Raw genomic sequence first — 12870 nt, forward strand, 5'->3', positions numbered from 1 at the left:
ACCAGGAGAGGTGTAGACACTAGGACTGAAATTCAGCTCCCAGTTCCACTAAAGTTTCCAGCCCACTGAGTTCCATCAAGCCTGGAGTAGAATTGTTCATAGCTGAGGTCTCTTCCTTATTGCTATGGAGGAAGGTCGTAATTACGATTTCTTAACATCTGGGTTTTTCCTGTCTAGCTATTTAGACTACAATTTCTTATTCCTAGTGGCTATTTCCAGCTTGAAAATTTTCACCAAATGGGGACTATAGGAAAGTAGGTGATACAGTGCAATCTGGCCAAGAAACAGATCATGTAGCTTCTTCAGAAGCTACTTTAGAAGACTCCTAAAGAAAATCAGCAGCCATCTGCCATTGTTCTTTGAAAAGAGAATTCCCTAAGATTTGTGTAGAGATCTTTGACCGGAAGCACACTTTCCTTAGGGAAAAATCATTTTTAAGTACCTGGCTGCATCTTCTGGCCCACGCCTACCAAATCTGATCAGTCCAGTTAAGGCATAATGCTTGTAAGTGTACCACTGCTTGTGGCTGGTGCAAGCAGGACGAGGCTGATAGAAAACAAGAGACGTCACCAAGACTCAGCAGCACTCCGAAGACGTTTGAATGGAGCATGCTTGCCCATAGGTCACAAACAGTGCAGCTCTGGGTAAAGCAGTATGTAATGAAGGGAACTGACACATTGTAAAATCTGGGAAAGCTGTTCCTTTTGTTCCAGGCTGGTGACATACTTCTGATCACTGTCACCTACCTGCACTGCCTCTCACTTTGCAATGTGCACATCAGGAGCAGATTATACAAATAAAACCTGCTCACCAATGTGTAAAAAACTATTGGATTTGAATTCCTGTGCAGCTCGTGCAAGACTGCAGTATGTTTGCTAATTTATGGATGCAAGAAAAAAAAAAAAATGTGACTTACTGTTAAGCTTTGCAACTTCATTTTTAAGTTCAACATACTCTTCATATAATGGTCTCATCATCCTGCCAACATCAGCTCTCCAGCCTTCCCAGGCCCACAATCTCTCATGATAATCAGTGCTCTCAGCCATAATAGCATCAAGACCTGTCAAAACAAAACAAAAGAAAGTCCTAGGCCTAGAAAAAGCAGAATCTCTTTGTTTTTCTTTCATGGCAGACAAATAAGTCAAAGTGGAAGACATTTCATGAAGTAAGAAGAAAATACATTGTGTTTGATATGCTGGAATATCCCATTATTTTATTGCATGCTTTTCTGATTTAAAGTTTTCCCCTTCTTCTTGTTAAAAGACGGAGCAGAGTCTCTTAAATGCTCTCTCTGCATTAGCTTCCCTGAACTTGGTAGCATTCTTGGGTCTGGCCTCGACACAACATTGAGTCCAACAAGACTTTGATGACACGGGAAAAAACAGACTTTCTGTAACATAGGCAAACTCCAGGTAACAGGCAGACTGCCACACGAGCCAAGTAGCCCTCTCCAAATTTTGCTTCCTAGAAGTAGGATATGGTACGTCTCATGGGCAGCCGAGCTTCTAGCAGTCCCTGCACAGTAAGATGAAATTAAATGATGACTAATCTTTAGAGAGCAGGACATATCTGTTGAAATTACAGCCTGTTCTCCTTCAGTCAGGAGCCACTCTTGAGCTTTTTCTTTTTGAACCATCAGTATCAAGGATACAGTCAGGGCAGTGGTTCGTACCATACCTGGCTCCAACACCAAACATTCAGATGATTCACTGATTTTACAGACGGTCCCAGTGCTGTAGATGGTACTCATTGTGTTCAACACAGTGTTCAGCTGCAAGTTGGATGCAAGAAAACCCGTTAGAAATACAGTCTGTACAAAATAACAGCCAATTATGCTAATTCTTTAAGAGCTGATTCGACACTTCACCCACCAGTTTAACATTTAAGCATATGTTTAAGCTCAGCAGAGATTAATGAAAGAATTTGCCTAAATGCATTACTGAACCAGGACCTAGTAGGAAAAGACAGATAATCTCCCAAATACATGATGTAATCTACAGGTCTTTAATATCCAGTCAGACCTTCAGATTTAATGAGCACAGACTGTCACAAGAGAGGTATCAATATACAGCAGCAGTAAAATTATAAAGTTTAGAGGTTTAAATTGAATACTAGATTTTTTTTTTTCACTGAAAGAGTGGTCAAGCATTGGAACAGGCTGCAGTGGTGGAGTCTCCATCCCTAGAGGCATTCAAAAAAGTGTGTAGATGTGGTACTTCGGGACATTGTTTAGTAGGCATGGTGATGTCGGGCTGATGGTTGGATTTGATGATCTTAGAGGTCTTTTCCAACCCTAATGATTCTATGATTCCATGGTAAGTTTAGCAATGGCCCCACCTAAACCTTCCAGGTAGCTCATGGTTTTAAATGGCAGCAAAGAAAAGCCCCTTCTGCAGATGCTGCCAGGTTGACTGTTGCTTGTGGGTTTTCTTAACATTAGATCATACCGATTGCATAGATTTGCTTATACTCCACTACAGAGAAGTTATGACTCACATCTCGGGTCAGCTGAAGGCCAAACACAGCTGAAATCATTCAGCTCTATCTCAAAAGCTACACTACATAGTTCTGGTTTTGTTCTTTTTTATTGTTTTGTCGTTTTCATACCTTGAGAAAAACATACACCACTTTTAGATTTTCCTTTAAGACTACATTATTCCTCATTTAAAGATTTAAACCAGAACTATGTAGAGCTGTCAGTGGGAGGAGAAGTTAATGAATAGCTCTAACTTTACCTCTGTCAGCATTAAAATAAATGGGCACCTAGGGAAATTTTTTCATCAGTGAAGAGTATTGAACTATTCTTATGGAATCCTATCATACTGTACAAAAAGTCCCTTTTCAAACAAGAATCAAAAATTTCATCCCCAAATATCATTTATCTAGGAAACCACAAGTGTCTAAATGGGGAGGATACTGAACAAAATACTCCTCAACCAAGACAGCATTATCATCAGTGCACTGCTGTTCTCCAAAATAAATATAGGTTTGTGTGACCTGTCAGCATTGCCACCAAGGTAATCTGTCTTTCCAGAAACACATCTCATTTGGACCAGGAAGGAGGTCCAGCCAGTCTGCTGCTTTTCTTGCATGGTGGTGAACTCTGCTGATCCTAGCAGAAAAATCTCTGGATCCTTCTAGAATCAGTATTGTAGGATCCTCGAACTCAATACTATGTTCCAGTTTGATCTCTAGCATCAGGAAGCTCATGTAATCCTGTGGCATTTGGTTATAAATCCCTTTTGAATTGCGTAGATGCTCACTACAATTACACATATACTCTTTATCCATATATATGCATTTTACATGAAGTTGTCAGTGGAAATGCCAGATCTCATTATGAATCTTGCTAAATGCTGGCCTTCAGCAGTTTTCTAAGGAAGATCACTGACCCTCCCCAATTTCAGGCATCCCAGGTCATCTGCTGCATAGAGACATCCCCTCTTTTTCACAGTCTGATAATAATACAACACATGCAGAGAAAGAAAGGGACTTCTTCCACCTTACATATCCTTTCATCCACCTATCTCTCTCTGCTCCTTGCCCTAGGTATGGACTTAGCCAAGCACTTAGCACAGGTCTTCTCTTCCTCTTATGACTAATCCAGACATTTGTGCAAGGCCAACTCTGAGGTGTGTGTGCATTTGTAATCCATTCCATGGATTACAGGCAAAACTGCTGACTTGAACGGGAACCAGTTTCCTAAGCCAGATCACACCTCCAGTTCTGTACTGCCACGATCACCTTATACAGGTACACTCTCCGTAACAATGCTAGGGTACAGCATGATCTTGAGACAAGCACCATGCCTCAGCAAGGTGCTTGATTCAACATTTCACACCTTAGGGGTGTTGTGGGAGTCAGCTCAACTCACCAGGAAAAGAATGAGCTACAAGCAGTAACTTACCCTGCTATATTTTTCTGGTGACAGTATAGATGATCCTCTGTCCTGGAGAGTCTGTATCTGCAGCCTGGTAAGAGCATCCTGGATGTTGGTTAACGGGAAAGTGCTGGCGTTGCTGGAGGCTGTGTTGTAAAATGCAGACCACCTGGCACTCGCCTCGTTCTGGAAGAGATTCGTATAAACCCTGAATTACTCCAACAAAAGTAGGCAGCAGCCTGACATACCCAGTGAGCAAAAATATTATTTGCAAGGAGAACTTCATTTGTGGAGACCACCTCTGGATTGTGGGTTGAGAATTTGTACTGTGCAGTTACATGCTAGAGAACTTTTTGGCTTTGGTTTATTCACACATCCAGATAACCATTTTTCTTTGGAAAGAGCAAAAAGCAGGACTGTCTCTTCGCACTATGCTTACTATAATCGATCCAGCATTGCATAGCCGTGTTCCCTGCTACTCTAAATCACCACGTATTCTTCACTTAGGGCTTCCTTGCCATGCCTGTGCCTAACAAAAAAACAGATACAAGCCAGGGCACAAGAGGGCTGTGACCGAGATGACATTCCCCATTTCTGTTTCAGTAGCAGCACACAAGATATTGACATTGAGGATAATGAGTCCTTTTATTATGCAATATCACTTTCTCCTGAAGTTTTGGTAAATAAAAGATTATATTTGGGCAGGGAAGGTCCTAAATAGGTGCCTAAAATGGGCATGTAAAACTTGAGTGTTCCGCGTGAAATTGTTGCAATTATATACCATGATACATGAAACTCACACATTTCAGTACAAAAGTGACACACTAAGAACATTATTTTGATTTGGGACTGTCTTATTCTTCTTCATCTTTTTTCCAACCTGTTTGTACAGAGCTCAGCACATCAGCACCTGTCCAAAATGGCAACAAGAACAGTACTAATTAATCTATGTCCTTGAGGCAGTTTTACTAATTGAGCTTATGCCAGAGCTTCTCAGGTTGTTGAGAGGGTGCCAGTAACACCTGTCCCTCCCTGCTGAGGCATCAAGAAACACAAATGTCACATTGTGCCTGAAGAGCTCTTTCAGGAACACTTCCTTCCTGTGCAAAAACATGTCCAGGCCAGGGCTGTGGCCAGGTTGTCCAGCCCCGTGTGTGACAGACACACCGTTACCTGCTTTAGGCAGAAGCAGAAATAAGCCTTTGGCAGTCCCACCCTCACATCTCTACCTTCCCACACAGCCCCTTCATGGAAGCACAGCAAATAACCCTGCTGTAGCTCAGCAGCTTGAAAACTCAGTGAGCAAGAGCTTCATAAGCACCCAGAGGAAGAGCATCACTGTGTAAATCTCTTTCTGAAGAAATATCTTTTCTGTCCTGAGCAAGAATGGAGAGGTGCCTTAGGAGCAGAAGGGCAGAAGAGGGGGCTCTTTGGCTACAGAAGCTGGGGGAAATAAGTTAGCTTGCTGGCTGATTTTTCTCCAGTTGGAGGAACCGGTTGATAAGTCAGACGAATAGTTATGGGGTTTGTGGCCCAGTTTACAAGGAAAATGGATGGAAGAGAGACAGAATGGACAGTATTCATTAACTCTGCTCCTCCAGCAGAAAGGGAGGAGAGGAAATAGTGGGCTTATTACCAGCATGGCTGAAGAGATCAAGCAACAGAAAACGTCCTCTCTGAGCAATGAACTAATTGGTTCTTATTGCTGGTATCTCCTCACGTATTCTATTATCATCTCATTAATGCTGAAAGCGCTATATTGGGCCTTCATTTTATGTGTTTGGAAACATTACAGTTAAAGTACCTGGTGCCTCAGAAAACATTCCAGATTGACAATGATTAGTCATTAGGATTTCTTCCAGCAAGCAGTCTCCTCACTTTAATTAAGAAATACGATAATTAAACCATGTTTTAATTAAGCTATAAGACCACAAAGAGGAAGTCTTAAACCATTATGCAAAAGTAGCTGTAGGATGTTCAGCTTCATTTTAATGGTCCAAATTATTTTTCTCTAGAACTTGATTTAACTTTAAAATACACACAGCTACAAAACTCAAAGTGGTTTTGTTCATTTTGAAAGTCTCCAAGGTTACGAGATGCTAAGGCATGGCAGTATCAGTAACCAGCCAGATCATGGCTGACTGCTCTTGATAAACACGGTACTTGCCTAGAGACCTCATTGTCTGGGACAGTTAAAGGTTGGTGTTGAGAAGCAGGGCAAACTGTGTTGCAAAACAGCACAAGCACAAATGCTGTGGTCTTTGCTGTAGACAGAATTTGATTTTCCAACCAACCTACTAGATCACCACGCTATGAACTCCATTGCTGGCTTTTGTAGATCTGTGATCTTCCTTCATTTTCCCCCGTTTAATACCTCTAGACATTATGCCAGCAGCCACTACTTTGAAAAGAATGATTGGAGGATGTCATCCCCCACAGGGTAGAAGATATGAACAACTATATAAAACCATCAGCCAAAATCTAATAGAACACCTTTTTCCAGAAATTATTCAGTGAGAAGTAAAACAATTTCAGCAACAGAGAAGAGACAGTGCTGTCCATGGCAGTAAAAGCCCAGTGTTTGTTCAGTCTTACAAAAAGTGACCACCTGAGCTCACACAGGCATAGGATTAGAATCCCATTCCCTCACACTGCAGCGCAGTGCACAGCCTGGGCCTTGGGAGAAGGTCATCCAAGAGGAAAGAGGCCCATACAGAAATGCCACACCATAGGGCACTGTTGGAGGTGGTGGACCCCAAGTAAAAGAAGGCATTTACCTCCATCCTGCTCAGATTTTCAGGCTGAATGTGCAATGCTCCCTTGTATTTTCCCTCCACTCACCAGGGTGACTCAAGGTGCTGTCTAGGGACAACTCTATCTTCTGACCATTGCCATGCAGTGCTAGGGCAGCCTAGGCACCAGCCCTAGGCTATAGAGGCTGGTGGTGGTAACCCAGGCACTTTCAGTGAGGCATTTCTGTGTTAGAACAAGCCCTTCTACCCTCCTGAAACTAAACCACAGCTGTCAAGGAAGCAGCACTCAAGTTTTGGCCAACCTTAGTAGAAACGGAGGGGCTACTAGAAAATAGCTGCCAGATCCCTAAAACAACACTAAATCCTGCAGACTTGAGCACTTACCATTTTCTTGGCATTCTCCTCAGTGATGTTGGTATTGTATTCCCATGAGGCAAGGGAGCTCTCATAGCTGATATCTTCTGCCCTCCTGTTAAACTCTTCTAGAAACATTTGGGCTTGTTGTGTGACATCCTGAGGGATCACAACAGCGCTCAGACCACAGAGAAGCCAGAGGTGGACCAACATATTTGTGTATGGGCTGAGAACCTCCCAACAAAGTAGGTTTCCTCAAGTAAGCTTCTATGTTGGGCTCCGTCTCATCAGCATTCAAGCATGGCTAGCGTGAAGAAAAAAAGGCTGAATCCAATTTGCTGTGTCTTTTATAGGTTTTATCCATTGTAGGAGAGAAAGGAAAAACTTTCTTATAGAAAACCAAATAAACAAAAGTCAATGATTAACTTTGGAAAAACATAATTACTCCTGCCATTTTATGGCCTTCTTATAAAAAGCTTTTACTTTTGGTTAATGTTTCCCAAATGTGCTGTCAATGATACAGCTGGTCACTTTATCTATAGCCTGCCCGTGTCTTTGGTAGCTCAGAATCTGTGAATCCTTTAACAGGTTGGTGATAAGCTGTAAAAATATTTAGAAACTTCGCTGAAACACCAAGCCATGAACTTTACTTCCCAGGCAGGAAGAAACCCCAGTTAGCCTGACATAGGGTACCTGGCTGGGTGTTCAGGCCTATGTTTTAAAGAGCTTTGAAAAGCTCAAGTGATTTGGGAAATGTACCTCATTTTCAAAGCAACTGGGGCCAAATAAAACCAGATTTTTAAACATGTTCACTGAACTATCAAAAAGTAGCAAGAGACCTCATGGGATCGTAGCATCCTGTGTAGCGACCTAACCTGAACTATAAATCAACTGGTTTTAAGTACTAAGGTGACTAAGACTACTAAAATGACTCCAGTTTAATATCTAAATACCTTTGCTAATCTAGCTAGGAACCCAGCACTTACTGCAAATCAATGGGAAAATCAATACGTGAATTAGTTCTGGAAATGCATCTTCAGTTGGGTGTTATCAATCAGACAACACTTTAGTACTTCTTAAATTAGCCTATTTCTGATCAGGATCACTTGATTGGGATTTCTTAGCTTCTTGAGAGGGCCTTTTTGAAATGCAACTCTGTAGCCACTTCTGAGGTTGTTTTCCAGTTCTCAGCAGAGCTCCTCCAAAACTGGCCTGAGTCTGAGCAGCAATTAGCCCCTTCATTGGCAAACCCCATGAAAAGAACTCCAGTCCTTCCACCCGTGACAGGCTGAACACAGCACAAACTCAGCAGGGCCATCAGCAACAGGTATCCCCAGCAAGCAGAGCCAGAAGTCAGGGACCTCGAGGAAGCACCTTGATTCAATATCTCCTGATACCCATGTCCTGTGAACCAGGAACAAGTGACCTCTGTCATCCATGTGCAATCCTCTAACAGTCTTGTTTTCATAAGGGAAAGCCAATAACATCCATTCAGCCCTTCCCCAAAGGTCAAGTTCCCTAAATTACACATTACTCTTCCTGGTACCATCCAGTTTCGACACACTTTATGCTTCCGCAGCAATGATGTCTGCATCTGATCATAACCAAAAAATTATCAATGTACAGTAGCACCATCCGCATCTTACATGCTGTACCTTGCTGAGACACATCGTCTTTCTGGTGACTTTAGCCAACATTGATTCATATTCCAGTTGTGGCCTTTCCGGTAACACTGATACCTGCTCAGCCATTCCCCTTTCTGTCTCTGTGTGTCTGGTTCTACAGTGGCACTAATTAGTGTGTTTTTCTGGTGTTTTTTTTCTTTTTGTGATCATCTGGAATTGTAGTTCTTCAAAAGACTCCCAGCTTGGCAATGCCCACAAACCTATCAACAGACAGGTTTTCTCTTCCTACATGTGGGTCATATGAAACACAGAAGATCCAGGTGAACTATCACTTAAAACGGCCCTTCTTCTTGGCTAAGTGCCACGGAGCCTGCTTTTCAAGTAATTATGTGCCTTTTGTGATTCTTGACTATCTCATTTCTTAATTTGCCAGTAAGACTGTCACACGGTGAGATGTTGAAAGGTTTCCATCTTGTTGTTCCATCTGTTGTCTGTCAGAGCAGAGAATTAATGTCTATCATTACCTCAATATGATTTCTTCTCCTCCAGTAGAGAGCAGGGACTATGTTGAATATCTGCCGCAACTCTTTTATTTTCTCTTCTATGCTGATAAGTTAGCCGCACAATCACTGAGATGGTACTTTTTAGGGTTCTAAAAGAGAGTTGGCTGATCCAAAATTCCCCTTTTACCTGCAGGTGTTATTTTTTCCCCTTTTGCAGTGCCCTGGTGCCTAGCAGTCTAGTGGGCAGCCCTGATAGCTGTCATCTCCCTGCCAGATGCAGGAGTGCTACCCACTCCTGCCTGCTGCTGCCACCTGCCCATGTACAGCCCTGAAGACCCAAGGGGTGCCTGCACAATCCAGGTAGTGGGATACTTGCAGATACCTGGAAAGGAGAGAAGGGTGTCATCTCACTTAATACAGGGAGTGCATCTGCACCTGCATTTAAGTGTGCGTGCAAGCACTGTGATGAGCTAAAAGTGCAGCAGGGAGAGTCACGCTAAGTTATGCTGCAAATTTTCAGCCTTATTTCTAAGCTCTTTTCTATTGCATACCTAAATGTAATACTTGATATCATGTCTAAGGGATAATACAAGAATTACGCTGCATCTTTCTTGCCATTGCCTTAAGACAAGAGAAAAAACTTTAAGCTGTGAGGCGAATTAGCAAAAACATATGTTTTGAAAAACAGTGAGGAGCCGGTGGGCTCCACACGCATCATACTTTCATGGATGGATTTGCTCCCATGGAGCAAACATGAGAGACCACACAGGCTTGTTTGTGTCAGATTTAATACCACGGCAGGCTTTCTATGGGATGGCCAGGCTCAAAGTTGGAGTGATTTGTGTAGCCTGACACAGTAACATCGGGTCTATGAGAAGAGGATGTGCCCATTCCCGAATGAGCTGAGAGCATTTCTCAGGGTGGACCTTCAGGCTGGTCTGAAAAACTGGTGAGAGCTTGGAGGCAGTTTGTGCCACAGCAAAACGGAGACAGCAAACACCTGAGAAAGTGAAGTACCTCATGCCTTTTCAGGAAATCCAATCCTGCAGCAAGGGCAGCGAGGTAGCAGCTGTTACATTTGGATGATTGGAGAAGAGCAACTGGGAGTTAAAATCTGGGCATGATCAAATATGTTGTTGTATGTGATGGTGGCCAGCCTGCTTGACTCAGAGCAAAGACGACTATGTCAGTTTGCCACCTTTATGGTGCAAAGGCTATGGTAATCTTGACATGGTCATACAGGCTTGCGCTGCTCCAGTGTGCCAGCCCTCCCCTCCACCTGCATGAATGGCAGCTCCCAAATCCTATCTGGTGCTCCCCACTAGTCTCCAAGTTGTCCGACACCTGCTTAAATAGCTGCCCACCAATGTTCATCTGTACCCTGGATCTGTTAAGGCAGTTTTCTGCCTCATCACTCATGTTGTTGGCTGAGCTGTGCTATGAAACCAGGACTGCAATAACAGATAATTGCACTTAGGGCGTGCCTCAATAAGAAACCACTGCGTTGCATATTCACCACCACACACCCTTAAAATTGCTTAAAATGCCATTATCAGGCCATTTTTCCAGGCAGAAGCACTGCTTAAGCTCTCTGCTATACTTTATCATTCTGCCTAGTGCATGAAAGACAGACATAAGCATTACTTGGTGACCGATTTGCAGAGAGGAGCTCTGAAGGGCTGTGGCTGCACAGCACCAGCGCACCAGAGCATTCCCAGGGAGGGTGAGCTGCTCTGGGACAGCTGCCTCTCCGTCTGCTCAGGACTGCAGCTCCTCTGCCATTTGCCAAAGTGCAGTTCACATCGGTTAAATACCTGGCAAATCCTTGCTCTGAGAACTCCCTGTAAAGTAGCTTTGTGGACAGCCCGGGGATGGATTCAGCCCCTCTGCATATCGCCCTGATAAGGCAGTAGTGCTTGGAGAGGGGCCACGCTGTCGCAGCCTCACCTGGGCATCACTGGGACGCAATCCCAGATCCTCTCCTTCCTTGTGCCTCAAACTGGGGGCTGGGCCAATAGTCCTTTTAATCCCCCAGCAGCCTTTTTCCCACATGACTAACTCTTCTGCACGCATGACATCCGCCTTTTCTCAGACAAAAGCCCTCCTGCCAGTGCGGAGACCAGGGCACTGGCTCACCGGCTCACCAGCTGCTGGTGGAGCCTCCTAAAAGAGAGGGCTTTTATGAGAACCTTCTGTCCACTCCCTAGGTGGGGAACAGAGCTGTGTGGCAGCAAGGAGGACAGATGTCTCTGCTCCTCTGCAGGCAATGCACAGCACATTCTGCCTGGCTGCCAACACACCCAGGACAGGCTCCCATGCAAAAGACACATAACAGCTGCCATCCTCACCTCGAGCATCAGCACTTTGGGCTTAGCTGGCTCTTCCTCTGCAGATACAAGACAGGGAAGATCAGTGGCTGCTCGGATTAATTTTCCATTGGCCAGCAGAAGCGGAAGTCAAGGTGATGAGAGACTCCCCATCCACTCAGAACCTCTGTTTGTGTGGGGAAGAAGCGAAGAGAGGGCTGCTACCTGGCTTGCACCCAGCTCCTTCAGATGGCTCAGCTGCACGGCCATATCCCAGTGACCTCCCGGAGCAAGGAGGGGTTTGCATCCCACTAGCCCAAGGCTGAGGCCAGTGCCTTGGAGAACTAATCCATATCCCTCCATAACCTCCTGTCCCAAGACAGCTGACTTCAGCCCCTGGATTTCAGACCTAAAGAGATGCTGTCACCTCTGCGCTCCTTTGTTCTCCAGGAAAGGCACAGGCCGGTGATGGCTCCCTGGGCCAAAGCGTGCTGAGCATCTCCAAGGAGATTTACCCCATGGGCAGGGATAAATCCCAGATCTGAAAACAACATCAGGAGCAGTGAAAAGATGCTTTGAGTTGCCCAAAGCATCAGGAAACAAAAATGGTTTTGCAAAGCGTAAGAGAAAGCATTGAAGCTGACTGCTTCTCAGGAAGGCAGATAAGTGAACGAATGGGCAAGTTAAATTAGGATGTCATGAAGTGTCATAGTTTGCATGGTAAAAGGCTACAGTCAAAATGAAGACCATATGTTAAGGAGACAGAGGAGAGGGAACCATTCAGGCGCACAATATTCTGTATTCCTTACAGCTTGTGCATTACAAAAAGCCATCTTGCCCTACCAGTGGAAGGAGAAGTATTGATCCTGGGAAATGCAGCTTTTCATCTAAGCAACCCATGTTTCTCATTTCAGTTTTACTAAGGCAGGAGTGAGTGGTCCCAGTTCAGTTTTATAGTGAACGTGTATCTGCACATCAGCCCCTGCAATGCCATTTAGATATAATATAATGGAGAACATTAGTTCAAAGTCTAACATTCCTGTTAGCCCACAACTGATAAAAGCTACACACTGTAATTTGTAGCAATTAGAATCTAAATTACAGGAGAGCAGCAGAAGCTGATAGAGGGGATAATGCCAGAACACTCTTTTCATTTCTCAAAAATTAAATGTTTTCCCTTTAGCTATTGCTGTAGCTAATGAAATGCTTTAACAGCTTCAACTTGTCACCTCTAAGAGAAAGGGAAACACAGTAGGGAGGAAGACAACAGACTAGCAAAATCAAACTTTTCTTTATGATCTCAAGTTAAATCTGATTCCTACTGAAGCTGCACTGACTCTACGGAGAACAAAGTTGAGCTCATGCTGTATAGGTGGAATTCCTCTGAACCATTTTATCTTGGGCAGAATTGCAAACATCAATCCAGCCACACAATATCCAGTTAAAATG

The 12870-nt window shown here is 43.9% G+C and overlaps 1 protein-coding gene across 2 annotated transcripts in view; it reads right to left on the reverse strand.

Moving 5' to 3' along the window:
* Nucleotides 1–10947, reverse strand: part of ACE2 (angiotensin converting enzyme 2) — a 28973-nt gene extending 18026 nt beyond the window's left edge. Inside the window, exons 1-5 of one of the 2 annotated variants that reach the window (XM_054080728.1) lie at nucleotides 10930–10947; nucleotides 7018–7291; nucleotides 3908–4066; nucleotides 1678–1771; nucleotides 917–1060 (exon numbers count right to left, since the gene is read on the reverse strand). In XM_054080728.1, the coding sequence (XP_053936703.1) occupies nucleotides 917–1060; nucleotides 1678–1771; nucleotides 3908–4066; nucleotides 7018–7200 (580 nt within the window). In that variant the 5' untranslated portion in view covers nucleotides 7201–7291; nucleotides 10930–10947. Of the gene's footprint in view, nucleotides 1–916; nucleotides 1061–1677; nucleotides 1772–3907; nucleotides 4067–7017; nucleotides 7343–10929 lie in introns of those variants that run through there. The other variant, XM_009565569.2, reaches the window with a different exon arrangement.
* Between the last annotated feature and the right edge of the window lie 1923 nt (nucleotides 10948–12870).

This window comes from Cuculus canorus, chromosome 1, assembly GCF_017976375.1.
Source record: "Cuculus canorus isolate bCucCan1 chromosome 1, bCucCan1.pri, whole genome shotgun sequence".
Lineage (NCBI taxonomy): Eukaryota > Metazoa > Chordata > Aves > Cuculiformes > Cuculidae > Cuculus > Cuculus canorus.